Source organism: Nipponia nippon, unplaced genomic scaffold (assembly GCF_047370975.1).
Source record: "Nipponia nippon isolate SJK-2023a ecotype South Korea unplaced genomic scaffold, ASM4737097v1 scaffold_5, whole genome shotgun sequence".
In the NCBI taxonomy this organism is placed as follows: domain Eukaryota; kingdom Metazoa; phylum Chordata; class Aves; order Pelecaniformes; family Threskiornithidae; genus Nipponia; species Nipponia nippon.
The window spans coordinates 7,405,528-7,431,336 of NW_028262369.1; the positions used below are offsets into that span (position 1 = coordinate 7,405,528).

Here is a 25,809-nt window from a genome sequence, read left to right on the forward strand (position 1 = left end):
GTGACAGAAACTCTCCTTTCTTCAGACAGCAGTTTCTGGATAAGCTAATCTGGCCCTTCATGGTCTTCTAAGTCTGTCTATGAAATGGCTTCTGCATGGAGAGAATTATGTGATGAGCGGGAGTTCACTTTTTTTTAAACTTTACTTTTAGAGGCTGAATGCAGTCATTCATGATCAAACCACTGCTTCCAGCAGGGTAGAAGAATATGTGAAAAATGTAGCAGAATGCTTTTAAGTACAGTTACCTGGGTGGATGGGGAAAGGCCCTTTTTATGGAGAGAAAAACTGAACATTTACAGGAAACTGTAAACGCAGAACAATTACAAGGCTGTTTGCTCTTAAACCAGGCTCAAAGGCAACAGCTGTAAAGTCTCAGGGGAAGAAGCTGCCTTCCCCTCAAATTCTTGAAGAGCCCGAAGAGCTCCCAGATGTTTCAGGGGAGAGTTCTACTTTGGAAACTCTAAAGCAGGAGTCCAATCTGTCCACCTGTGCTCATTCCACTGATGAAGATGGGGATGTGGCTGTGGTTGAGGAGGTCAGACTTGAAGACCCTAAGGTAAGATCACGTCTTAATATTTTCTTGTTGGTACAGCTGTCTGAACTAAGTTATGCAAGACTTCAAGCTATAGTTTTTGTATTCATTTATGGGATTGTTTGGTTTTTTTAAATTTAGTTTCAAAGTACAGTCATATTTTGGCTGCATTGTAGTTATAAGTGAAAATTACTCCAGGAGATAGGAAGGTAAATGTCCAAAATACAGTTCTGGGTTAGTTCGCTGGTGCTCTGCAAATTCCCTGTGTTGACTTAACGTGTGTCATCGCTTAATGTCTGTCTGTGCACACAAGTGCTGCATATCATCTGGTCTGTCTACTCTAAACCAGGAGGAGCAAATGGGTTTCGACATGAAAGTTGTGTAGCCTCACTCCTGCTGGACTGAGCCTGGGGCAAGAAGCCTTTCTGAGAGACAGGATATGTTGGCTTGGACTCAGCACGACGTTGAGGCAGTTACCAGCTTTCTAGGCCAAAACTCTCAAGTCCAAATGGCTCAGAATGTGGGATGGGCAGAGAAAGTGCATAAATCTCTGCATGTACCTGCATAGAAATTTTAGCTTCTGCCTTGGTTCCCTGCCTGTGAAGAGGATATAAAAGATAATCCCCATCTGGCTAGTTTGTTACAAATAAATACATCAAAACTCTGAATTCCTCAGTTGCTGCGGTGTAAGGAACGAGCGTTAGGCTGCAGACATTGAATAATTCATTTTAAAATTCCTATTTTGTCCATACCATGCACTAGAAGACTTGTGGCCAAAAGAAGGAAAAACGTTCCAAAGCTACAGCAGTGGAGAGATCTCACGAAACATACAGGCTGCTGAAGCGCCGAAATCTCATTGTGGAAGCTGTTCGAAACCTCCGGCTAATTGAAAGCTTGTTCACGTGAGTCTGTCTGAAAACAGCGTGCTGGGGACCTGATGCATTTTGGTAGCATAAGCATGGCTTTAGCGCTGCTTTTTCTTGGCCCTGATGGCGCTATATGCTATAATGTCGGCACATGGAAGGGGGAGGGGTTGCAGTTATACTGGATCTTAAAAATTGATCACCTGTTTGGAAGCAACAATAGTTCTGTACAGATAATTATACAAGTGAATTTTTGTATAGTATGTGTCCCGTAAATAGAGATCAAAGAACTTTTTTTGTTCCTTTCACAGTGTGCCAGTAAGATACAGCACTTCCTTGCTTGAGGATTCTTTCATCTGCATAAGTTTTATTTCTGTAGGGTTTCAAAAATAGTTCCTGTGTTATTCTGTCATTCATTGTAGAGACTCTTCATATCAGTCGTCATTGGTCACTAGGATTCTAGTGGGGTGCTGAAAGTTTACTTTTCTTTGCAACTTAATGTGGGATGGTTTTATGTCATCTCATGACTTGCCTTGTCTGCACTAAAGACACTTCCCTGAATGTTATAACATCTTTCAGCCTTTTAAGATTTACCTTCATAGAGAAATGGAAATTCTGGTGCTCTCCTGGAGTCCCAGCTTCCAAATTAGCAGGGCTCTTGTGGCAAATATGATTGCACCATCCATCTTCTGTGTTAGCACATAAGATCCTGGCATGTAAATACGCACAGGGCTGCTTGATACAGGAATTAGGTAAGAAATCATGGCCTTATACTCCTCTTGTTTGAGAATTTTGAAACCTTCTGTCACCTAGTTCAATTGCAGAGTGTTGTGAAACTAGAGCCCTGTCTTCTGGCACCGGCTTCATCACTGATTGATCTAGTCGCATCCAAGTGCAGGCTCAGAAGATATTTCAAGTCCCAGCTGTCCCCTTCAGTAGCTTACAGGTTCCCCCAGCACTGGTGGATGTTCTGCCCCTCCCCAGTCTCTGCCAAGGAAATTTGTTGGTGTTGTCACTCCAGTTCTGTTAGTTACCAGGATGTGGTATTCCTTTGGAAAAAGTTGAAGTCCATGTGTACATTCACTTACTGCCTCATTCCCTTCATACTCTTCCATATCTTTTTCAGATTGAGAGAGTCAATCATTCTTCAGAATTGGAAGAGTCAGAAATAGGGCCTGGGGCATTTGTGAAAAAAATGCCTGAAAACAGGCATTAGGAGAGTAGGGTGTGAGTGTGCTCCTGCAGACTGCTACAAGGGAAGAAGTGAGCTGGCTTCAAGTGGTGGGATATGTGTATCTGTATTGTGAATGCACATGTAGTTTCTGAGCTCTGAACGCCACTAAGTAAATTCTTTCTGCCCCAAGCTGAACTGAGCTCACAAGTGGAAATATAAACTGCATATGTTTAATCACCACTTAAAAAAGCTGTAGGTTTTCCTGACCTTAGGGAGGCTGGATTCATAATTGCGCTATAGCTGTACACAGAGAAATCTGGCATTGAGAATTTGCTGTCATCACAACAGCTGTCCTCACGTAAAAAGGATAAGCTTGATTACAAAGAAAATAAAGCTGAAATTTAAAGCTAAGTTACCAGTTATCTACAGCAAAAGGGAAAAGTGAGCAGTAACTGCTAGAAGCAGGGATATATCCCCTCACTACACATCCTCTAACAAACTGCTTAGGCAGTTTGGAGCATTGCTGGGCTTAAAATGCAAGGTATTTTTTGCATTTTTAGGCTTCAGAAAATGGTCATGGATCAAGAGAAGCAAGAAGGTGTCTCCACTAAGTGCTGCAAAAAGTCTATCGTACGACTGGTGCAGAAGCTTGCGCGAGAAGGGCTCCTCCGACTCTATCGTACTACAGTCATTCAAGATGGCGTTAGTAAAAAGGTGACTGCACAGACCCTGGCAGCAGAAACAGCTTTTCTCACAACCTTCTGATTTGTCAAAGTGTTTGGGGCCTTTTTTACCGAAATATATGGATGACTTTACTTTTTGTAGCGGAACCCACAGTCGAGCTGCCCAGAAGCTACATGTCCCAAACTAAGCTACTGTGAAAACCAGATTAGTGCTTTCAATTATTGTGCTGCAGATAATTGTGAGACCAAGGCATAGTCCAGAGATCAAAGTCCCTGAGTCTTCCTTCTGAGAGGTTCTGCTGCTTATCAGTTATGCAATTCATGGTTCTCTCCCTGCACTGTCAGGCTGCAACACAGTTCTGTTTAATCACCTTTTGAAAGCCAAGAGTATATGAGAAATCCTAAGTTAGCTTCTGAGTTGAAATTTATAGAATGTGATCTGTTTTTTTAAAAACAAAAATCCACTGTTATTGAGGTTTATGGAAGTAAAATGTCTGTAGTTGTGAAGCTGAGACTTGTCATTGTAACTCTAGTGTGAAATGTTCGTAAGCAGGGAGAGAATCTATTGAAAATTACCTGCTGCACGATTACTGTAGAGCACATTTGAAATCTTACTAATCTGAATTGTGTGTGTACTTTCAGCAACAACACGTATTAGTTTGGTCTTACGAGGTATGGCTTTTCCTTTATCCCTTTCAGCCTAATATTTGCAAGTTGAAGTGTTTGTTCCCCAAATATTTCAGATTTTAAAAACCCCCAAAACTGAGGCTTGCAGAAATGACATTAACTGTGTATTCGTACAGAGACCATGTGGTCTGGTCTCTTGCTTGTTTTGATCCAAAAGTGTTTGTATTTTGCGAGCTATTAAGCCTTCATAGGATTCGTCCGTTGTGGTTAATTAACTGTCTGTTAATCTCTGATCATTTATGCAGCTGATTAAGAGCCAATATCTGCATAAATACCTTTTGTTTGTTTTCTGCTGCTCTACAGGTAGAGTTTGTTGTGCATCCTTCAGTGAGTCCTAATGATTCCCTTGTAAAAAGTGCCATTGAGCAGGTGCGTTTCCGAATCTCCAATTCAAGCACAGCAAACAGGCAAGTTCCGATGATGGTTTGGATGGTTTGTGGGGAACTTGGCTTATCTTGTATGTGCAAAAAATACGCAGAGGAAATAAACACAAAGCAAGCAAAAGAAAAGAAAAATCTCTTCTTTAGCAATAGAGAAATGGAAACACAAAGATGAAGCAAGATGCTGAATATCTCCTGAAGTCAGGAAAGAAGAAGAATTGAACTCTGCTTAATTTTTACCAAAGTGCTGTGTGGTTCTAATACAGGATTAAAGTTCCTCAGACACCAACATCCCAGGACCATGCTGAGGAAGAAAACCTGGGGCAAGAGGCAGTTCCTGATTCAGGAGAAACGCAAGAAGGCTCATGTAAAGCTGATAATAATCGGGCAAGAAAAACTGATGAAAAAATGGGCATAACACAGCTAAAAAACTATCACCCTGTTACAGGTACAGCTCACTTTTTTTCTGTTGTCTTTCACTTCCCCATTTATTATTAATAATCACTTTCAGATGTTGGGCTCTCCTAAGATACAAGTGGTTTTTTTCTTCTTTTATAGAAGAAAAATTGGGTTTACGTTAAAGCAATCTCACTATCCAGTGCTTTCTCAGCTGCCTCTTTTTTTTTTTTTTTTTTTTTCAATTGCGAATTGGAGTATTTGTATTCACTACTACTTCTTTACTAAATATTTGTATCTTACATTTACTTTCAACTTCCCATCTTTCCTTCCAGTTTTCTTCACATAAGTTTTGCAGAGGTAGCTATTTCTCCTGTTCTAATCCTCTTTTTATTTCTGTTTGTTACTTAATCTTCCCTCCCAGTTCCAGGACTTGGACGTTCTCTTGGCTTTCTTCCCAAAATGCCCCGTTTAAGAATGGTCCACATGTTCCTCTGGTACTTAATTTATGGCCACCCTTTAAATGGAACACAGCAAAAAGGAGGTAGTGATGGTGAGAAAAAAGGCAGCAAACAAGGGCTGGATGTGAATGCAGCTGTACTTGAAGCGCAACCAGACGGGACCTTAGAAATTATTACAGCTGTGGTGAATCCTGAAATCTCTGCACAGGAGACTGAAGTAGAGCTGTCTAATCAAAGAGGTAAGAAGTGGCACATCCTGCCTTTACTGCAGGCTTTGCCATGGTTCAGCGCTGAAAAAAAGGTAAAAGCCTACTGCAAAACAGATTGAAAATCAATGGTTTAGATAATTTTCAGGTCACTTTAGATTTTCAGATTTCCAGACTATGAACTGCCAAATGTGTTCTGCTTGAACACTCACAGTAAAACTATTAGCATAACTATTAAGTTTGTCCTGTCTGAATCTAAGCCAGCCTTCTTGTTCCTAGTGTATGTGGATGACATGTCATGGATGCGCTATGTCCCTCCTCTCCCGGTTCACAGAGAGTTTGGATATGGATGGGCTCTTGTTAGTGACATTCTTCTCTGCTTGCCTCTCTCCCTCTTTGTTCAGATAGTACAAGTCAGCTACAAGGTATGGTGCTTTTTTGTTTCACATTTGTTTTACGTTGAAGTCTGACAATATCAACTGTACCTATAAGCAGTAACAAATATCCTTTTGGTCTATTTTAACAAAACTAGCCATCAGAGAGCAGACACTTTAGTTCTTGATAGTCTTTTACAGAAAACTTAGTTACTTTTACAGCCACACTGAAAAAAATGTATAGCCCTGTAATACTGCAAATTCTTAAGCTAATATTTTGCAAAGAGCTTCTTATAATCTCACTGAATCTTATAATCTCACTGAATCTTCTGCCTCGTTGATTAAAAAGAATAATGTTTAAGCATTTTACAAAAGCAATAACATGTGCTTAGAAAATATTGCAGTAGACAGTTCTGGTAGCAAAGCTTGATACTTTAAAGGTTAGTTATATTTTGCATTTTGATTAACTTCTAAAATAATTCTAGGTGGATGGTCTGGACGAATTTTTAAATGATCCACTAAAAAAGCACACTCTGATCAGATTTCTTCCAAGGTCGGTCCGACAGCAGCTTCTCTACAAAAGGTAAGCAGATGAGTCAAAGTAAATGGCTCTAGGGTGGAAACAACTGACTGTTTTCTCAGTTATTTCCTGCTTGTGTCAAAGAGAGCTTTGTTACTTAAGACAAGAATCATCAATCTTCTAAGGATAGTGTGCCAAATTGTATTTTTTTTGTCCCAAATAGAAGGTAATAAGAAACTAATAAACAATATTCATGCATGCTGTCAGGCAGTGTTTGAGAGCTGGGAGGTTCTGTCCTTCATAACTCATCAGTAGGATGTTACTTCTGTATAAAACACAGTCTTGACTGCTGCTAAATTCTGAATTTAATAGAGTAAATGTTGCTGTCCTTCATAAATCTTTCAGAAAATGCCACATTTCCCAGTTCCTGCCTCTCATACATACCATTCAATTTCTACTCATGCTCTCAGTGGCATGTCTGCCATTGTTTGCCATTCCTCATCTAGGAGATTTAAAAATTGAGATTGGACTGAAGGTAGAAAGGGAAAGGAACATTAAAGGAAAGTGATTTGAACATGTGGAATCAACAGCACCATGTTAGTTTCCCCAGAGAGTCATTGCTAGCGGCATGGATTGGGACGGTTGGGGGCTTATACAACATTTTGCCAACCTGCAAACATGTCATTGGTGAGTGAATAGTGCTAGACAATCAGCTGTCAAGACTTGTGGTCAGCTCAGGTTTGCAATTCCTAACCTATTACTTGCTAAATCTTAGTAACAAGGAAACTGGATTTATGGTATTTTCTGAAATCTGCAGGCTCCATCTGATAGATTTATGCAAAACAGTATGACATATAACCATGTTGTCTCTTTGCCTGCCATTTACTAAAACTTCTAACTCAGCCAAATTTGCTTCAATATTTCTGGGCTTGTCAAATGATCTTTCAGATCCCTAGAGAAAACTCCTACCATTCCCATTTAACTGCACAGAAAAACTTAGATCTTAGTAAAGTTAAATATGGGCAAAGCTAATTTTTGACAAACTCTCTCTCAGAAACTAGATCTTGCAGACGTTTCCTGCAACTTCCAGAATTTTGCCATATAAGTAGATATACAGCATGGGAAATGTTGCCCTTTTTGCTCTGCCAAAGCTATAAGCAACTGAAAGCAGTTTCATGGAGCAGTAATTCTAAACAACCTTAACTACAGGGATCGTTGCCTCCTTTATATACACGCGTGAAGGCTTATCAACCCATATTTAGTAGTCATGTTTTCTTACTCATGTCATCTTTTCATAGCATGAAATTGTCTGCAAGATCTGCTGGTGTTCTGACCTTGTTTATGTCATTTTTATGTATGGTATTTCTGGCTAACTTTGTTCTTTGCTAGCAAAATTTTAGTTAGTATTTGGCTAAAATATTGTGTTTGTGATTTGAGGAAAGGAAATTTGGAGCTTTGGGATGTTATATGTTTTCCATAGGCTGACAATTAAAAATAAATACCGCTTCAGAAATTCTAGAACTCAGTATTTGAGAAAAGCAGTGGCTTCCTGAAACTTCAGGTTGCTGCATGAAAATGTCATGTTTTCTGGTATCGTTTTTACTGTTTTCATGAGTGCTAATTGTAATACTCCTAATATTGCTGCAGGAGGTACATCTTTTCAGTGGTAGAAAACCTTCAAAGATTATGTTATATGGGACTGATACAGTTTGGCCCAACAGAGAAGTTTCAAGACAAAGACCAGGTAATTTTCAGAAAAAATTTAGCCATTATTCTTCATGTTTTTTGTCCAGTGAAATAAATGTAAGATTTGGGGTTTGTGATTACCTTAACTAGTTAGGTAAAATACTGATGTTTCAGATATATATGCAAACTTCCAGATCCAAGTGAGATACTGCAAGTTGTGCAGATGATTTTTACCCCTTTCTCTGGAAAGAAACTACTGAAATGTATAATGCTTAACATTTCACACACTAATGATCTGGGAGGTTCCAGACTGGCAGCACTTTATGAAAAATGAGCATGCTGTGTTCTTTTCCGTCAAGGTGTTAGGCATTGGACGTCTGACACAGAATAAAGTCGCTGATCAGAGTGAAATAATGACATTCGTACACATCTTTTTATAAATAGAGAGCACATGCAAAGGAGAAAGCAGTCCCAACATATATTTTATGAGGATAAGAAAGATAATCAGGCCCCAAAACACATCTGTTCAAATCCTGAATGAGAGCTGGTACGAAACAGTCACTCTCTGTGGAAACTTGGAATACCCTGTGCACAAGGGGTAAAAGAAACTGTTCTAAATCTAGAAATGAAATTTCTGGATCCCTGACAAGGGAAGTTTGGGAATACAATGCGATAGGGTGGGGATGGGTGTGTCTTGTGTCAGAGTACAAAACAGCAAAGACTGAGAAAATGCTTAAGCAGTCCTAAACTACGCTAAATTGTGTGTCCTGTAAATTAGGCAATTTCAGTGATTTTTGCCTACCAGCCTGAAATATACTTTTTTTGACAGGTCTTTGTGTATATGAAGAGAAATGCTGTGATTGTTGATACCACTATCTGTGACCCCCACTATAACCTGGCTCAAAGTAGCCGCCCATTTGAGAGACGCCTCTATGTTCTGAATACCATGCAGGACGTGGAAAACTTCTGGTTTGATTTGCAGTGTGTCTGCCTTAACACACCATTGGGTATGGCATAATTGTACATTCTTATATCGCAATTCCTCCTCCTTTCCTAAAACTTGAGGCAGGCTCTGTTTTGTCACTTCCAGTGTTTTGTTCTCTTGTCTGGTCACCTTGTGCATCAAAAAAAGCTAGAATTTCTGTCCATATAATTCTGTGTAGTTGAGATCCACTTGACATTTTCAGAGCAGTTAAAGGAAAAACATTGCTGTCCTGTTAGAAGTATCAAATTTGATAATAGCCCTGTAAGATTTTAATCCAGCTATGAAAAAGCCTTTTTGAAAGTAGTTACTAGAATATTTTTGTCATAGCTCTCTACCAATTTAAACAGAGATCCTTTTTCCTTAGAAAAATGTTGCTAAACTTTCTGATAGATAGCTTGAGTGGAAGTTGTTTTTTTGAGTTTATTTTTGTGTTTGGTCATTTTACATTTTTAAATAGGATATACAGCTACAACTATACATTATTAAAAAAAAAAAAGGGAATTGGAGGTAAGAGATTTCTCCTGAAACCTTAGACAACACTATTATGTGTTTCTGTAATTTAGTCAGCCAGGTAAAAGGATCTATTTGTAGTTTTGTTTTACTTTTGCATTGAAGCAGTTATGTGCAAAAGGCTCCTTACACATTTGTCAGATGGTAGCATGTTTGCGATTGTTGTAGCTTTTGCAGGCTAGTTGGACCATGATTACTCTTAGCCCCCAAACATGGGAATGATACTGTTTCACCAGTTTGCGTATTTATGGAAGCTTTGTATTCCAGTTGAGTATTTTCCATGTTGAGCCTTGAGGGGAAAATTGCTCTGTGCTGGATTTATATTGAGCCTCTAGATCAGAGACCTGCCTGACATCTAGTCCTGCCCTATCGTCTTTGTAGCATGGGCAGCCAAAAGCATTAGTAAGCCAGAAATTGGGGGTTTTTTTCCTACCTTTGAGTTCTGTTACTATAAAACTATTAGGTGACGACTCTGCTATATCCTAAATATATCTCCCACATGAAGGTGTCAGACATGCAGAACTTTCACACTGTGATTCAGCAGTCACAACCCGCTGCATTGTTTCTTGAGCACTGTTGCCACATTTGAGTATCTGAAAGGCTGTGATCCATGCCTAGAATATCAGTGAACTGCTGAATTTTTTTCCATGTAAAGGGTACCAGCCTCCCATTACTTCTGCCCTGAATACAATTTTGGACAAGTTAGTGCCTTCTGCTGGCAGTTAACTAGAGCACCATTAGCCTCTCTGAGAAGGTAGCATGTTTTATCGAGAAGTGGTAAATATGTTAGTACTGTTTGGGAGCAGTAGTTTGCCATAGCAAGGTGGATTGAAAGTGGGTTGAAGTCTTAATTCCCGTGCTGATAGTCAAAACCATTTGTATGTCTAGGAGTTGTCCGCTGTCCTCGTTCAAAGAGAAGTAATCTTCAAGGGGAGGAGACTGCACTAGATGCAGAAATGGAACAAGAGTCAGCAGTGGATAAACACAATCTGGAACGAAAGTGTGCAATGTTGGAATATACCACGTATGTCATCTTCATCCTGGCTTTGTTGCTTGAATAGAGTGGGCGAAAAGAACTCTTCTGGTTTTGGGGATGTTGCTCAATAGCAAAAGCAATTAAGACTCTAGCACTTCCATTGGGTGTTGTGGGGTTTTTCTTTGTAATTCAGAGGCTATCTGATTAAAAAGATGTGTAGTTATGTATCATGTTTACAAGTAACTTGTCTACAAAGCAGGTTTTTATGCTAGATGGGTGGGAAAAACAGATTCGAATTTCCTTCCAAAGTAGTACAGATGTGTGTTGCAAGAGTCTTAGGGAAAGCAAAGTTGAGAGGGAAGGAGTGCTTCTTAAGTAAAGTTAATGCAAGGGAAAAATTTAAAGATTCTCTATTCCTGTGCTTTACGTCATGGTATCTCAAGTACCCTGTAGCTTCAGTAGCTCCCCAGTGTCACATTCTGAATTCTGTCCTTCTGTGTTGCACTTTGCTGCACATTGTTTACAGATTAATTTCTAGTATGGTACTGGTGTACACTGGTGAAATCTGGAAGCGATGTCTGGAGCACTTTGTATTTCGTCTAATCACAACCAGAATACTTGAGAGGATTGTATACTTACAACCTGTGACAGCCACGCAGAATGCCAGTTATACTTCTTATATTGTGTTGTGCACTGTGGTGTAGTTTTGTCAATATCCTATTACGTTTTAATAAACAGTCTGTTTAAAAGTATTTTCAGTTAGTTCAGTGTTACAGGTAGATATATCAAGTTATCTTAAAAAAATTCATGGAGTTGAGGCAACCCAATTCCACTGATCCTTGCTGATTAAAAAAAATTCTGTTCAGTCCACTTGTCAGCTTTCGTATATGGTCTCCGCTGTATGGTAAAAAATCTTTTAAATTGAATATCTGGTGTTTGCTTGCAGTTAGGCTGGAGATGACTGCAACATTTTTAAGGTCAAGAAACAGTTTTGGGGTTTAATTGATGGTATAATGTTATAATGAAAGAGTTGTCTATTGAAAGCTGGGCTGAAATAATTTTTTCATGGTAGCTTTCAAAAAATCTTTCATAAGGCAAAACAGGATTTCAAAAATACTCTTTGGTGTTATTACTGAGTTGTCAGAGCTGTCGTATTTACTGCATATACAGAGCTCATTCATAGTTTGATTGTTTTTTTTTTTTTAGGAAGTAAGTTTGTGTCCATGATTTCTTGCAAAGTGTCATATTTATATAAAGAAGAAAAACAAAATCTTTTTTTTTTTTTCCATTCTGCACTGTAACATCACACTAATAATTAAGTAGCTCATTTGTGAAGGGTGCCAGTTCATCCATTACTTGCCATTCATTGTTAGTTTCATCCTCTTTCCAGGGAGAGAATTCCAGTGTGTTGTTTTTCTGGCTTGTATGTGTATTTAAACAAGCTTTAATGTATTTGTTAGAAAACTGGAGAGACCAGTGCTTGACAATCAGTGTGAAAAAGGGTTATGATTGCCTTTAGTTCCTGTGGAAGATTTTCCCCACACTTGTCCTGAGAAAGTTTTCCATCTGAGCAGGTATTTTCTCTAGTTCTGTGGCAGGAATAGCGCTGAGAACAGTTTAACATGGCCATTGGAAGTTAGTTAACAATAATGAAGTTGCTCTGGGTGTAATCTTTAAACTGAAAGCTCAGTCATTAAATATCAGGGATTAAAACTTAATGGAACAGCATTGTTGTCATGCTACTTCTGGAACAGGGTTAAGGGAAGGAGCATCTCTCTCTCTCCTCTTCTTCTAGCCCTTTCTAAATTGGGAGGGCAAGGGGAGAGTTCTGCACATTGCACACACGTGACTTAAGAGCAGCTGAGAAGGCGCTCCCTACAAAATAATTACTGTATATTTTGTTATTCTTTCTCTTAGAGGCAGCCGAGAGGTGGTTGATGATGGAACTATCCCCGGAGATGGGTTAGGAGCTGCGGGTCTGGATTCCAGCTTTTATGGGCATCTAAAACGCAATTGGATCTGGACAAGCTACATCATCAATAAGACTAGGAAGGTGGGTATTTTAGAATTTATATACTGTAATGACTTTTCCAAATTTTAATATTCTTAAGGTTGAGATACTGATAGCAAAATCTTACTGCTTGCATGCTTTCTCAGTCACGTGTCTCAGTAATGCTTTGCATCACTGGAAAGAAATTAATGCCAAATGTAGTAAATCTTGGTGCTGAAGTGAATGAAAGAATTGGACATAAATTTTATCCGAACTGAATTTGATAATACATTCAACCAAAGGAGAAATACTTTATTAAGCAAGCAATTTAGATTACTTAGTGGTGCCTCTTACCTCTCTGAAATGTAGAAGTTGTCAGATGAAAACAGAAACATACAGAACAAGGAAATATACACAGCAAAAAAAAAATTACTGGGAAGCCCAACATAGGCAAATAAGAATGGGCACCCCAGTGCTGCCTAATGTCCTGTCTCTGATGGTTGCCGAGAAAAGATTTGTAGGGAGGGTTGTAAGAGCAACATAGATGTATAATGATATTTCCTCAGAATATTATCCCAGCTGTCTGCGAGTTTGACTCAAGACCATTCTAAACCTGGGAGTGATGTTTCAAAGCTCTTAATAGCTTTTTCTTTTAGGATTAATTTTTCTAATTGTTTTTTGGACACATGTAAATCCTTTAGCATCCACAGCTGCATGCAGCAAAGTGTTTCAAAGTCCTATTATGTGTCACCATTTCCTTTTGATGTTTTAAGCTCCCTAATAATTGTAGTACTGAGGGAAGCTGTGAAAATATAATTCTCCATTACCCTTTCTGTTTCACTTTATTTTTATAAACATCTCTCATGTTTCCCATTATCATCTCTTTTTAAAGGCTGGCATCTACTAGATTACTTAACTGTTCCCAGCATGGAACCTGTTCTGCCTTCAGTCATTCTTGTTGCCTTTCTTTTCACCTGTTCTAGTTCTACTATATCCTTTTTAAGGTTAAAATAGAATCTCATAGTGCATTCAGGCTGTGGCCAACATAGCTGCATAGTGTTGCTCTCCTTTCCTAAGAACTCCTTACATTTGCTTTGCTTTTTGACCATTTCCAAGCATTGAACAGGTACTTTCACAGAACTGAAAATTACCTTACCCTAAGTAGTGGTCAAATTAGAGTTGCTTGGTTTTGACCTCAGGCAGGATCATTTCACTCTGAATTTCATCTGCTGTTCTGTCATCTAGTTGTTCAGCATTAACAGGACCTCCCGCAATTCTTCAGTCTTGGCTTTCCTCTCGCTGTCTGTGACCGACTTCTATCACTAATGAATTCCACACAAGCGAAATCGGTTTTGCTGAGAATTGCAAAACTCCTAATACACTGCAATCAGCTTGGGCTCAGATTTAAGATGGATAGAATATGGTGTAGGAGGCATTTACTCAATGTTTGTGTTTGCGTTTTGGTTTTGTGCTTTTTAGAAGGTCCTTTGGAATGTAAAATGCTTTGGAAAAAATACTGTTTTACACAAAATTCTGCTCAGCCTCTGTAGCAGTGAAAGAATCAAGCATTTCTTCTCCAGCGATGGCTTTTTTTAAACTTGAGGAGATTTGCTGAAGTTCTAACCTTCATTATCTAGTGGTCATTACAGTAAGATTTAAGAAAAGCTCTAGAGCCATTCAAATATGTGGTAGTAATAAGACAAATGAATTCAGCCAAGGATCTTTTCCTTTATACTGAACATTTATTTCTGACACTACTCAAAGGATATCATGTGATGTTAAAACCAGTGCATTCCTTTTGCATATCGCCTTTTTGAAAGCTGTGTTGTCTTAGGAAAGTACAGTTTCTGAAAATGGACTGACAGTGAGACTCCAAACCTTCTTAACAAAACACCCCCTTCCGCTCAGTACTGGAGGTAAGGTGGTGATGCTGGTGGTGGGCTCTGTAACTGTATTAGAGCTGTTACTGTCTTTGTCAAACCGAGTATGGATGATGTGGGTTATTCCTGTTTCCCTACGGTAATCTGGGATACTTCTGGGGCAGTGAAATAGATGAATAATTTCCTTCCCTATTTCTGAATATATGGAACAATATTTTTTTTTTATCCAGTGTTGATGACATGGGTTGTTCCTGTCTCCTTACAATGATCTAGGATGCTTCTGGGGCAGTAAAATAGATATGTAAATAATTTCCTTTCCTATAGAACAATAATTTTTATCCTTTGTAATTTCTGACGTGCAGTTTGCAGAAAATCTAGAGGGACTGATGTTTTGTACAACTAGGCACTGTTAAAATTGCATAGCCTAACATTTAAGCTAAGGAGGAGGAAATGCTTCAAGTAGAATATAAAACCTCAACTCAGTTCCTTTGTGTTTGTGCACTGTATGCTAGACTAAGTAATTACTTGATGATTCCTCATCTATGTGGGATTTTATTGTGTGTCAGCTGCTGAGAAGTGGCATGAAATGACATGACTAACAAAGGGCAAGTCTGAGAGGGCATCTGTCTTTTAATATACTGAAGCTTTGGCATTTGCTCTTTATACCTTAATATTGTAGAATGTAATTGCTGTAACGCTCCATTACTGTAAATATGTGTCATTTTAGGTAACAAAATTAATATTTTGGGAGAAGGAAAGGTGGGATCTGAGTCACTTGTCCAGAAGGAGGAATGTATTGAAATAAGTAAAGAACCAACCCAGGATCGAACCAAACGAGTGAGAGGTGGAAAAAGCCAAAAGAGGAAGAGGCTTAGGAAAGATATTGGAAAGAAGACGAAGAAGAAAAAGAAAGGTAAGTAACGCATCAGGAAAAAGAAGCATTCTTTTTAATGCACATGCCTGCTGTAAGTTGCTTTAGAAAAGCTGATGTGACGGTCACATAGTGTGGGAAATGGAAACTTACTGGCCATCTCTTCGGGTTGCCTCTTTCAGTGAAGAGGTTCAGATATCCTGGGGCTGTATAGTAGCTCCAGAGAAAAACAGCATGCTGTAACTGCTACCTGCGTGTGAATCATGATTGCACTACTGTGCTGCACAAACTAAAGAGATTCTAGTGGTGACTGTGCCAGATTAACTCCTTGCAATTCACCATCAACTTTCGATAGCTGGCTTAAAGATTCTTCATGGTATGATGCTCTAGGTAGTCAGTTTGCTAACTGAAGTGCTTGTTTTCTCATTCCTGTGAGAGGTATTAATGCATTTTACTTTCTCAACTGCTACTTCCTTCTCTGCTTTTGTCTTTTATTCTTACAGACTCCAATTGATGCTGATACTGCCTGTGATAGGAGTTTGAATTAATCAGAATATGTAGTGCTGAGATAACTAACTGCTTTTTTTTCTGGATTTGTTAGAAGAGGATTCTGTAGAAAAAAGCAAAAGACTCCGCTACCATGATGAAGCTGACCAGAGTGCCCTGCAGAGAATGACACGTCTGCGTGTCACCTGGACAGTGCAAGAAGACAGTCTGCTCATGCTGTGCCGAATTGCTAGTCATGTGCTAAATGCAAAGGTATATAGTAGAACCTCTGTTTAAGGGGTCTGTGTGCTGAACACACATTTCCTCAGTCCTAGGAGTTCATCCTGGTTCTAACCATCATTTGTGTACGTAAAAGCTGAAGTTTAACTCTGAACACTTTTGTTCTTCACACAGGTAAAAGGGCCCTTTGTTCCGTGGCAAGTAGTTCGGGATATCATGCATGCCAGCTTTGAGGAATCCCTCGATAAAACTTCTCATTCCGTTGGACGAAGAGCTCGTTACATTGTCAGAAATCCACAGACCTATCTTAATTATAAGTAAGAAGGTTTCTGTCTATCTTCTAGGTATAGGCTAAATTCTCCTGACGTGAAGTGAAGGGATATGCTTCTCCTGTGGTTTTGCCTTATATCATGTGAATAGAAATTTCAACTTTTTTGCACCCTAGTGCTATCAAATCTGTATTGAATTGGGAAGATTTCAACTATGTACAACACCTTCAATTGTATCTGTTGCAGAGTTTGCCTTGCTGAGGTTTACCAAGATAAAGTCCTTATTGAAGATTTCATGAACAGAGAAAATAATTACGAAGATCCACAGGTAGGAGGGAAGTATTCTAAAGGTCATAGAGCACTGTACACTCTTTGAATTACTGAGTACTTGCACTGTTTCGATTACTGTGATTTCATATCTTATCTCTCCCTTGTACCCTTAGCTATTTTAAAAATAGCATCATTGTAAAAATGCAGCATCATTGCTATTTTGAGAGTAAAGTGGACACAGGCAGCCTTGCAAAGGCACATAAACAGCACTGCTGTGCAACAAAAATTTGGGGTTTTCAGTGTGCTTGTTTGTAAGTATCCATGACTGAGCATCCATATGCACTGATTTTTTTTTTTTTTAATCCTCTCAGCCTCCTTGTTATCTGAGCAAGAAAACATTTTTGCTCTGTAATTTCTTATTTTTTTATTCTGGCTGCATGTTGAAAAATTGCCTTAGTTTCTGTGGACGAGTGCAGGTTTGTAAGCACGTTTCATGAGAGAAGCTTTGATTTGATCAGTCAAAAGATTTTACTTAATTTTTGAGTTTTTTATGGCTTAAATCAACCACAGTTTCAAATTGAAAAGTTGTTTACGCTTTCAGTGCAAGCAATTCCATTTTGAATTTCAAAACTTTATCACAACTGGGACAATGTCACAGCAAGATTTTCTTTGGTTTTATCCAGGAATGACAATTCAAATTATTGTCAGAAAATCCCAACCAGTTCTGTTGTTAGATTCATCATTTTTGTTTAAATAAAGAGGAGTTGTTCACTGGTGAGACATTGCTGAAATAAATGCATGTGTCCCCATCCCTAAAATCTGTCTTCGGAAGCAAATAATATCTTGTTTCCAGAGAGATACAGGGCTGTTCCTCTTGTGTAACAGGTGAGCTCCAAGCCATGATGGTACAAACAGACTTAATGGAGAACATGATAAAGCCTGAAGGGTGTGAAGAGAAAAAAAAGACTTAAGCAGAAGATTAAACAAAGCTCTAGCAAGAGATCTTATGCTATTAATTCAGTGTAATTGTTTTTAATATGTTCACGGTGGGTTGCTTGTAGCTGTGAGCTTGATTACAGGCAGAATCTGCAACTGTTAAGTAAATCAGCAAACTCAAACTCCACAGAACTTTTTTGATGCATTCTGTTCTCTGTGGTACTCTTTCTGACTTGATCATTCAAAACCAGCTATTTCTACTAGAATTTTCCATGAACACTTTAAAAGTAGAGGGTCTTTTCCCACTCTAAGAAATTGAGGTTGATAACATTTCTCTCTCTTGTTCTCAAAGGTTTGTGCAAAGGAGTTTAAAGAGTTTGTGGAACGACTGAAAGAGAAATTCAGTTCAACCCTGGGGAATCCCAAACTTGAGATTCCTGATACTTTGCAGGAACTCTTTTCCAGGTATTTTAGTTATGGTGCTTTGGACTCTGCACATGGCCTGAGACAGTGAGAGAGGAGGGCAATTCAGAGTAGACCTCTCCTCTGCTATGTGTGCTTTACACCCTCTGTTACTTGTACTCTGAGTATCAAAAGAAGTTTCAGTAAATACAACAAGCAACGTTTCTCTCAAATCCATACTTCCTAAATACATATAACTAATTTTCAGTTATTTGCACAAACTTGCTTATTTTAAACCATTCCCATTTTGCTAAATAAGGCTTTTTGTAAACCAGAATTCACAATGTCAGATTTTCATAAATTGTCAAATCCTCAACTTTGCTGTTAGAGGTGTTGGTACTGAGGTGTAACATTTTAATGCAATAGAAGACTTCCCTTTACCGTTTTCCAGATTAACTGGCCCCATTTTGTATCACAATTTGTAGCTGGTTGCTCACCTAAATCATCTCAGTGCTGCTAAAACTGTTGATACAGAAGAGCACTCAGCCTTGTATAGCATTCTCCAGCCCCAGATCGTCAAGCTTTTTCATGATGAATAACACTTGGAAAGAAGTGTGAAAATTTGGGTCTCGAACCATTTTATGATAATAAATTTAGTACCTTCGTAAATTTTCTTACTTTGGGAAGGCTGTACGTTACAGCAAAAGTGCTGCCGATGGTAACTGGAAGTCTAAAACGACAATCCATAGGTTTTAGATATCCATATAATATATATTTGCGGATATAGATATCCGCAAATATAGATATCCATATAATGTATTTGCGGATATAGATATCCGACAATCCATACAGTTCTGTACTGCCTCCTGTCAATGAGTTTTATCTCCTTGTCAGCAGTGGAGTGAGGGAGATTGATCTGGACAGGTCTTTTAATTTTTGACACTAGGGCTGAGGGCTGGTGGAGCAGATACTTCCCCTGCGCTGTTTCAGCACTTGTCTTATTAGCAGTTGCACTTGTTCAGCTTCTGGGTTTCATGGTTGATATAAAATTACTTTTGTTTCAGTGTTTTCCCTTCCCTTCCCTTAACTAGATTTCGAGTTCTGGCAATCGGAGAAGACACAAATCAAAACACAAAAGAGGATAGTCTAAGCAGGTGAGCAGCAGTAGCACCATTTTTTCCCATTAGGACTCCAAGGTCATGTCAGCCCTCACATCTGTGGAAGTCATACAGTCTTCTAATTCAGTATGTTTTCCATCTGTTTGTTGCAGTGTATAAATTTATTAATAGAAAAATACTTTCACAAGGCTGTAGGGACCTCTGACATAGATTATAGATTTGATGAATAAATTGACAGCTGCCATGCCCTTCTCAAAATGGTGGTCTGTTATCATTAGGACAACAGTGTATGTTTTCTTTGTGGGTGCTATACCTTAAGAGGAGGAGATGTTAACAAAGAGAACTTTGTTTTGTGCCGGATTATCTGGACTGATCCAAAAATTCAGGGTGGGAGGTCAGGAAAAATGTAACAGGCTCCTTTATGTGAATGATCCTCAGCTGTAGTGATCTCATGCCTTTATACATCTATTTCAGAAGCAGATGATTGAGTTTGCATATTTTTGTGCTAGTAGGTAACTCATGCTCAAAAATCATCATGAATAAACTCTTCTTTTTTTCTTTCTTATTTTCTTTCAGTGTCTATGATATTCATTTTCTAGTGCTACAGAATTTGATTCAGAGCACTTTGGCACTCTCAGATAACCAGATGAAATCTTGCCAGTCATTTCAGGTACAGCATCTGGACCAAACTTTACTGGTCATACAATTCTAAAGAGTTTCTCCTTCCTACTTTGATATATGCCTTTTTCAAATGGGAGAAAAGAAACGCAGAAACTTAAATTTGTATCCATTCTGTGGGGATTATTCTCTTCTGCTTTTAGGAAATTATTAGGCAGATTTTCAATAGGTTGCTTTTCTCTCTGAGGATGAGACTGCAAGATGTGAGGTTGAAGCAATCCCCAAAAACCATATGAAAAACTCCACGTCCTTTCCACTGGGTCAAACTGTACCATGATTTAGTGCCCACTTGAGCAGTTGGAATTATGCTCTGGAGGAGATATTACAAAGACGGTCCTAGTATCCAGCTGACACTGATGTTGCAAAGCCACTCCTTCAGCGTTGGGGACCACAAAAATATATCATCTATCAGTCAGGCACTTTATTTTTTTAACTTAGAAGTTCAAAGGGAGTTTAATATCTCATCAGTAGGAAAGAGTGGAGCCTAGAAAGCCAAGCTCATGGAAGCAAATGTTCCTGGTAAAATGATGGGAAGAATCTACCAAAATGTGTTGCAGATGAGCATTTTTTACATATATAACTCTAGTGGGAGCCTGATCCCATTTTGAATATCAAGTGTTCTGTAGTATTTAGTTAATTTAATTGGCATTTACTGTGGGAAGCCTGGAATCCCATAAAAGGAATGGAATAGTGTAGTTAAGTGAATTTATATGTAGCATTTACATTCTGGCTTGCAGCTCCGTATTCATTTAGTTAATGTAAACCTCAAGTAGGTGAATCTAACAGTGGATTCAGAGCTAACACCACCTTTTACACTGAACGGGGTTTTTTTGCAGACATTCCGATTGTACCGGGAGTACCGGGATGACATTCTTGTGAAGGCTTTCCTAGAGTGTCAGAAGAGAAGCTTGGTCAATCGCCGTCGAGTAACCCACACACTGGGACCAAAGAAAAGCCGGGCTTTGCCTTTTGTACCCATGTCATATCAGCTGTCTCAGAGTTACTACAGGTGAGTGTCAGGAAGGTCACTGTTTGAGCAAATAAAAGAAGCTACCCAGGCATACTTGGTATGGAGGAGAGAATAACCATGAAGTACCTAGAGCAAAGAACCTGACTGTCACAGCTGAAGCTGAAGAGATGAAGGTAACGCGTATGTATGTCAGCCCTTTATTCAGTTAGCAATTAGGGCCGTGCAGGGACTAGGGCCAAGTTTGCTGGGCAAGCCTTTACAAAGACATATGCAGAGGAGAGGAGAGGTAGCACCAAAGTTGTAGATGTGGTGGAAAGATTTCTTTAGTGCTCTTGTCATTCTGATGGTTGCTTGCTTTTCCTGTCCAGTTACTTTGTGCTGCACTGTACCTGGATGTCAGGGGTGGCAGAGGAGAGTTTAACTGTAAATGTGTTCAATGCTCAAGCAGAAGATGAGATCTTTGCTTTGTATTTGCTATATAGTACCTGACCTTTACATGGTGCATAAATACCTAATGTTCTGGCACTAGTAAAAGGACTGTGAAAGGAGTTGTAGAAAGTACTTGGTCACCAGCTCTAGCATGGAACTTCAACTATTTGGCTGCTCTGTGCTACCATGGGTCTAAAATTCATGCATTGTAAGAACAGATCATGAAAATTTTTTGTGCTTCTTTGAATTTGTCTTTTTGTCCAGAGTTTTTACATGGCGGTTTCCCAGTACAATTTGTACGGAGTCCTTTCAGTTCCTTGAGAAGCTCAAGAATGCTGAAAAATCAGACCAGCCAGATAACTTCTCATTTAAAGATCAAGAAAACAACGTGGCAGAAGGAATGATTGCATTTCCTATGGATGGACCTGGTGGGCAGTGTGTGGCGATGCTTTCGCTATTCTCCCTGGGACTTGTATCTGTGAATGTGAGAATCCCAGAGCAGATAGTTGTGGTGGACAGCACTATGGTAGAAAATGAAGTGATAAAAAGGTAAACACTGTTATTTCTATTGGGAAATACGGTTTGAGGGTAACTTAAATGAAATTGGACAGGCATTAGCATTTTCTGCACTGTATTGTGGCATGTTTTACTGTGATATTGTTTAGATTTTTATTTCTGAGGGAGCATTCTGAAGTCTTAATGGCACTTTAGTTAGTGCCTGTCATTATAGCCTCGGACTGCATTTATCTTCACGTATGTGACATTTAAATTGCTAGGCACTTCATTGCCATCAGAGCTAATGCGGAAAGGAGAGCAGTGTGTGCTAGATGAGCATTTTCATCAACATTGTACCTTCCCATTTCAAGGACTGCAGAAGGATTAGTAACAAGGTTTCACCTTTATCAGTGAAACCTGTCTCCACAATATCGGTTCTATGTATTGTCTCCTCTTTGGGTTTGGTTGTTTTTTTTTTTTAAGCCTCCAGTAATTGCTGGAATTGCTGAAATTGAAACTCTCTCCCTAGGCAGTCTAATCCTCTGAATACTTATCCTTACAATCATTATGTGTTTTCTTAGAGTGCAACGAAAATCTCTCGCTGTAGTTTAACCTGTTCCTTCCTGTTGTGTATATATACATGGAAAATACTTTGTTCTCTTTCTCTTCAGAGCAGCTTATTACCTATTTGAAGATTGTTATCATAGTCCTCCTCCCATAATATGCTGTTCTTTAAAATGTGCAGCCTTAGTTCCTTTACTTGTGTTTTTGGTATGTTATCCAGATCTCTGTCTTTCTCATTATTTTCCTCTGCACTGAACTGTGATGTCAAAAAACAAATGCCACGCTCTTGCTGGCAGTTCTGTGCCAGTTACATCATGTTATATAGGTGATATGCCTGCTAATACATCCTAAGATGATGAATAGCCATGGTCTTGCCAAAAAAAAAAAGGGGGGGGGGGGGGCAGCCAAAAACCCCCAGTGCGGTGATTCATGTACAGCTTGTGATTCTTGTGATTCACTATAACAAGTTTCTTTCCCTTTACCTAGTTAATTGTTTCCTCTTAGTGTGGAGGGACAGGTGCATGGTACTGTAATATAAATAACATGCATTTGTCCATATGAAATTGCTTACTGCTCTTTTCCAGACTGTTTCTCCAGTTTGCTGGAAATGTTCTGAACGCAAATCCTGTCTTCTCATAAACTTGCAGCCTCTTCAGTTCAGTGATCCCGTGGAAACTTAAGCTATTTTATCACCAAGGTCGTTAGCAAAAATACACTGAACCCTGAACTAGTCCCATTTCTGAGTGCAGGCATCTGAGTCCACTTTTCCAACTCGTTATGTACTAGCACTATTTTTTCTAAATGATGTGTTCCCTTTTGGTTTTAAGTATGTTTTAAGAGGAGGTACTTAAGGTCTAACTCATCTTAGAAAAGGCTGGAAGGAACCTTTGGTTGTCTCTGGCATAACCTGCTTAAAACAGAGGCAACTTTGGAGTTAGATCAGGTTGTTCAGAACCTTCACCTTTATCCATAATGACTCTTGTCGTGTCCTGGAAAGAAATAGTGTTGGTTTGAGTAAGTTTGTTTCTGGGAAATCTATTCTGGCTGCTACCACTGTTCTTTACTTTGAGGCCGTCTGCAGTTTGGTTTTATGTTGGTTTTTTGTTGTTTTCAGTTACTTTAAAAAAGAAAAAAAAAGCGTTTGGTCTGTAATTCTTTCTTCTCCTTTTCTCCCTTAAAAATAAACAGTCTGCCCTATACTGCAGTATCCCTTATGGTCTCAGCCCTTGTGCTCTGACAGATGTTCCCTCATGATGAAGTGTCTGCTGAACCAAAGAGGTTCAGCACTGTAAGCTGAGATATTTTGGGTTCATTTCAACATGCTTGCAAAAAAGAGAGAGTTTCCTTTTCCAGGGACCTTTAGTGTATTTTCTTTTCTGTAGTTGCTTGTTCTCAGCACTTTCAGTCAGCCTGCTATGGACATAACCCACAGCTGTTCATGACTAAATACCAGAATGCAGAATAGCATGTGTTCTTGCTCTGCTCAGTGTAATGAGTCACTTTCTTATTTTGGAAAAAAAAAAGCAGAAACAAAAACACAAACAAAACACCTCTGTTTGCTGTAGTTTGGGAAAAGAAGGACTTGACGATGATGATGACGATGATGATGACTTAGATGACAGCTCTGGAAGCAAACGGAGAATAGAAGTAAAAGCTCGTCAAGCATCTCATACCAATTACCTACTGATGAGAGGCTACTACGCCCCTGGAATTGTCAGCACGCGCAATCTGAGTCCCAGCGACAATATTGTGGTCAACTCCTGCCAGGTGAAGGTTAAGCTGCGATGTACACCGCTTCCAGGAAGACTCAGCTCTCCAGGTTAGTTTCTGTTTGGCCTAACTTGCACAGAATTGGGTTGGAGCAGGAAAGATAGCGAACTCACGAGCTGAGGAACTGATTTGAACGAAGCCTCTTAATAGGAACATTCTTTTTTCATTACACATGCAGTTTGCCTTGTAATGCTTTCTCTCCTGACTTAAAACAAACAGGTGGTTGACTTACAGAGGCACCTTTTGTTGGTAACAAGTCCTTGCTGTATTTCATGTTGTGTGAAACTATTAATCCAAAGAGGAAGTCTGTCCTCTGCTCTGTTAACCCTTCTCCAGGAGGTTTTTCAGTCCCTTCTGCAACTTAAAACACCATATTATGGTCATACCCAAGCTTTCTCTTCTGTAAAGAGAAAAGAAAATCTTTCAGAGCCCCTTGAATGGAAATTCACATTTATTTGTCTCATGCAAGTGCCTGAAATAGTGGTGTCCAATCCTTTTACCTACAGTAATTTAAACATTTTGATAATATTTAGAGCTTGAATATTTGCAGTTTGTCAGCACTCCCCCTTCTTGAAGAGCAGCTTCCTTTCAGCTGTAATGCAAATGTATCCAGGAAAGCCTTAAGTTGTATAGCTCTTTGGCTGCAAGGTCTAGTGCTGTCCCTTCCCATTCCTATTGCTGTTGTGGTAGAGGTAAAATAGAAATTCTTTCTCATATCTCTGCTGCCACACATGCCCTCCAGGTCTACTGAGCTGACAGCTCATTGCGGTTGTTTTCATTTTTCCTTGGCTGTCAAAGAAGTGCAGCTGTCATATGAGTGTCCCACAAAGCACGATGTAAAGGCAGCCTGCAGATAAAAGGGCGGGGAGCAGGTACGAACAGTGCCAAAGCTACCCTCTAATCATCTGGGACTGGAAAAAGGTGTTACACTGCTTCAACTTCTGAATACTCTGTACGGTGAGGGTCAGTTTTGTGCACTGATGGACCTGTCTCCAAACAGAGAGATGCTTTGTTATACTAAGTGTACTACGACATTGTCAGCTTGTAGATTATACCATATTTGGCCAATAGCTTTCTGCCACAGATCAGCTGCTTCCAATTTTTCAAATAATAGGGTCCTCCATAGCATTTCCTTGCCCTAGACTTTTCATTTGACCTTCTTTAAGAAAAAAATGAGATGATTCCCTCATTAACTTAGAGTTAAGCTTGACCCAGTGTTAGAGAGAACACCAGTAAGTCTACACTGTCTTTCAGCAATACTTCACTTTGATATGAGGGTAAGCCCTTGTAAACCAGCTTGCTCTTCTTCTACAGGTCTTTTCAGAGAGAATATAATATGTAAGGCAGAAAGAAAAAAGGAAACTGCAGCAATGAAGATGGAAAACTGAGTTCCATTTTTAATGGGAATAGTCTAGAACACCTCTAATCCGTCTGTCTCGGAATATTTATCTTTCTGTAGTGTATTGCATAGTAACAACTGCTTCACAGCTTATACGCTTGTTTTTTATTTGCTTTGCAGTTTCTTCTCTGCTTGATGACATGGTCGTGGGAGTCTCCTGCCTCCCTGAAACTTTTACCAGGCTGATAAAAGTCCAAGAAGAAAATTATGAGGTTGATCAGTTTCTTCATGAGTGTACAGAACGTTATGGCTATAATCCCAGAGATGTAGCTGCTGTTTTGGAGATCCGTAATGCAATAGAGGCAACTTCCCACTTTGGCATTTGCAAAGCTGAGCTGAGCAAACGTTTCTGCAGCTATGAAGAGGTGGAACCTGAACGCACCAGGAGCTTGGAGCAGTACATTCAGGTGGTTTTACAGCCAGCTGCTTTCCATACATTAATGATGGCATGCTTAGTATTCCCTTGAATAGGACAATCTTCCAGGCTGTAGGAAGCAAATATAAATTGAACGAAGCTATTTATATTAGGCAAGAGATCACGTGCCAACACCTGATAGCAGTCTTGCCTCAAAGTTAGGAAGGCCAAAACTCAAAGCAGCACTTACTCAA

The 25,809-nt window shown here is 39.3% G+C and overlaps 1 protein-coding gene across 3 annotated transcripts in view; it reads left to right on the forward strand.

The window, feature by feature from the left end:
- GTF3C1 (general transcription factor IIIC subunit 1) overlaps positions 1–25,809 on the forward strand; it is a 43,565-nt gene that overhangs the window by 12,252 nt on the left and 5,504 nt on the right. For 2 of the 3 annotated variants that reach the window (XM_087734573.1, XM_087734576.1), the window contains exons 10-33: positions 348–556; positions 1,295–1,434; positions 3,130–3,283; positions 4,243–4,346; positions 4,586–4,767; positions 5,140–5,415; positions 5,662–5,807; positions 6,242–6,339; positions 7,924–8,020; positions 8,792–8,969; positions 10,346–10,481; positions 12,351–12,486; positions 14,258–14,339; positions 15,031–15,216; positions 15,776–15,933; positions 16,075–16,217; positions 16,416–16,497; positions 17,728–17,840; positions 18,869–18,931; positions 19,472–19,565; positions 20,410–20,582; positions 21,237–21,521; positions 23,597–23,850; positions 25,321–25,607. In XM_087734573.1, coding sequence (XP_087590699.1) covers positions 348–556; positions 1,295–1,434; positions 3,130–3,283; positions 4,243–4,346; positions 4,586–4,767; positions 5,140–5,415; positions 5,662–5,807; positions 6,242–6,339; positions 7,924–8,020; positions 8,792–8,969; positions 10,346–10,481; positions 12,351–12,486; positions 14,258–14,339; positions 15,031–15,216; positions 15,776–15,933; positions 16,075–16,217; positions 16,416–16,497; positions 17,728–17,840; positions 18,869–18,931; positions 19,472–19,565; positions 20,410–20,582; positions 21,237–21,521; positions 23,597–23,850; positions 25,321–25,607 — 3,776 coding nt within the window. The remainder of the gene's footprint in view (positions 1–347; positions 557–1,294; positions 1,435–3,129; positions 3,284–4,242; positions 4,347–4,585; positions 4,768–5,139; positions 5,416–5,661; positions 5,808–6,241; positions 6,340–7,923; positions 8,021–8,791; positions 8,970–10,345; positions 10,482–12,350; positions 12,487–14,257; positions 14,340–15,030; positions 15,217–15,775; positions 15,934–16,074; positions 16,218–16,415; positions 16,498–17,727; positions 17,841–18,868; positions 18,932–19,471; positions 19,566–20,409; positions 20,583–21,236; positions 21,522–23,596; positions 23,851–25,320; positions 25,608–25,809) is intronic. The other variant, XM_087734575.1, reaches the window with a different exon arrangement.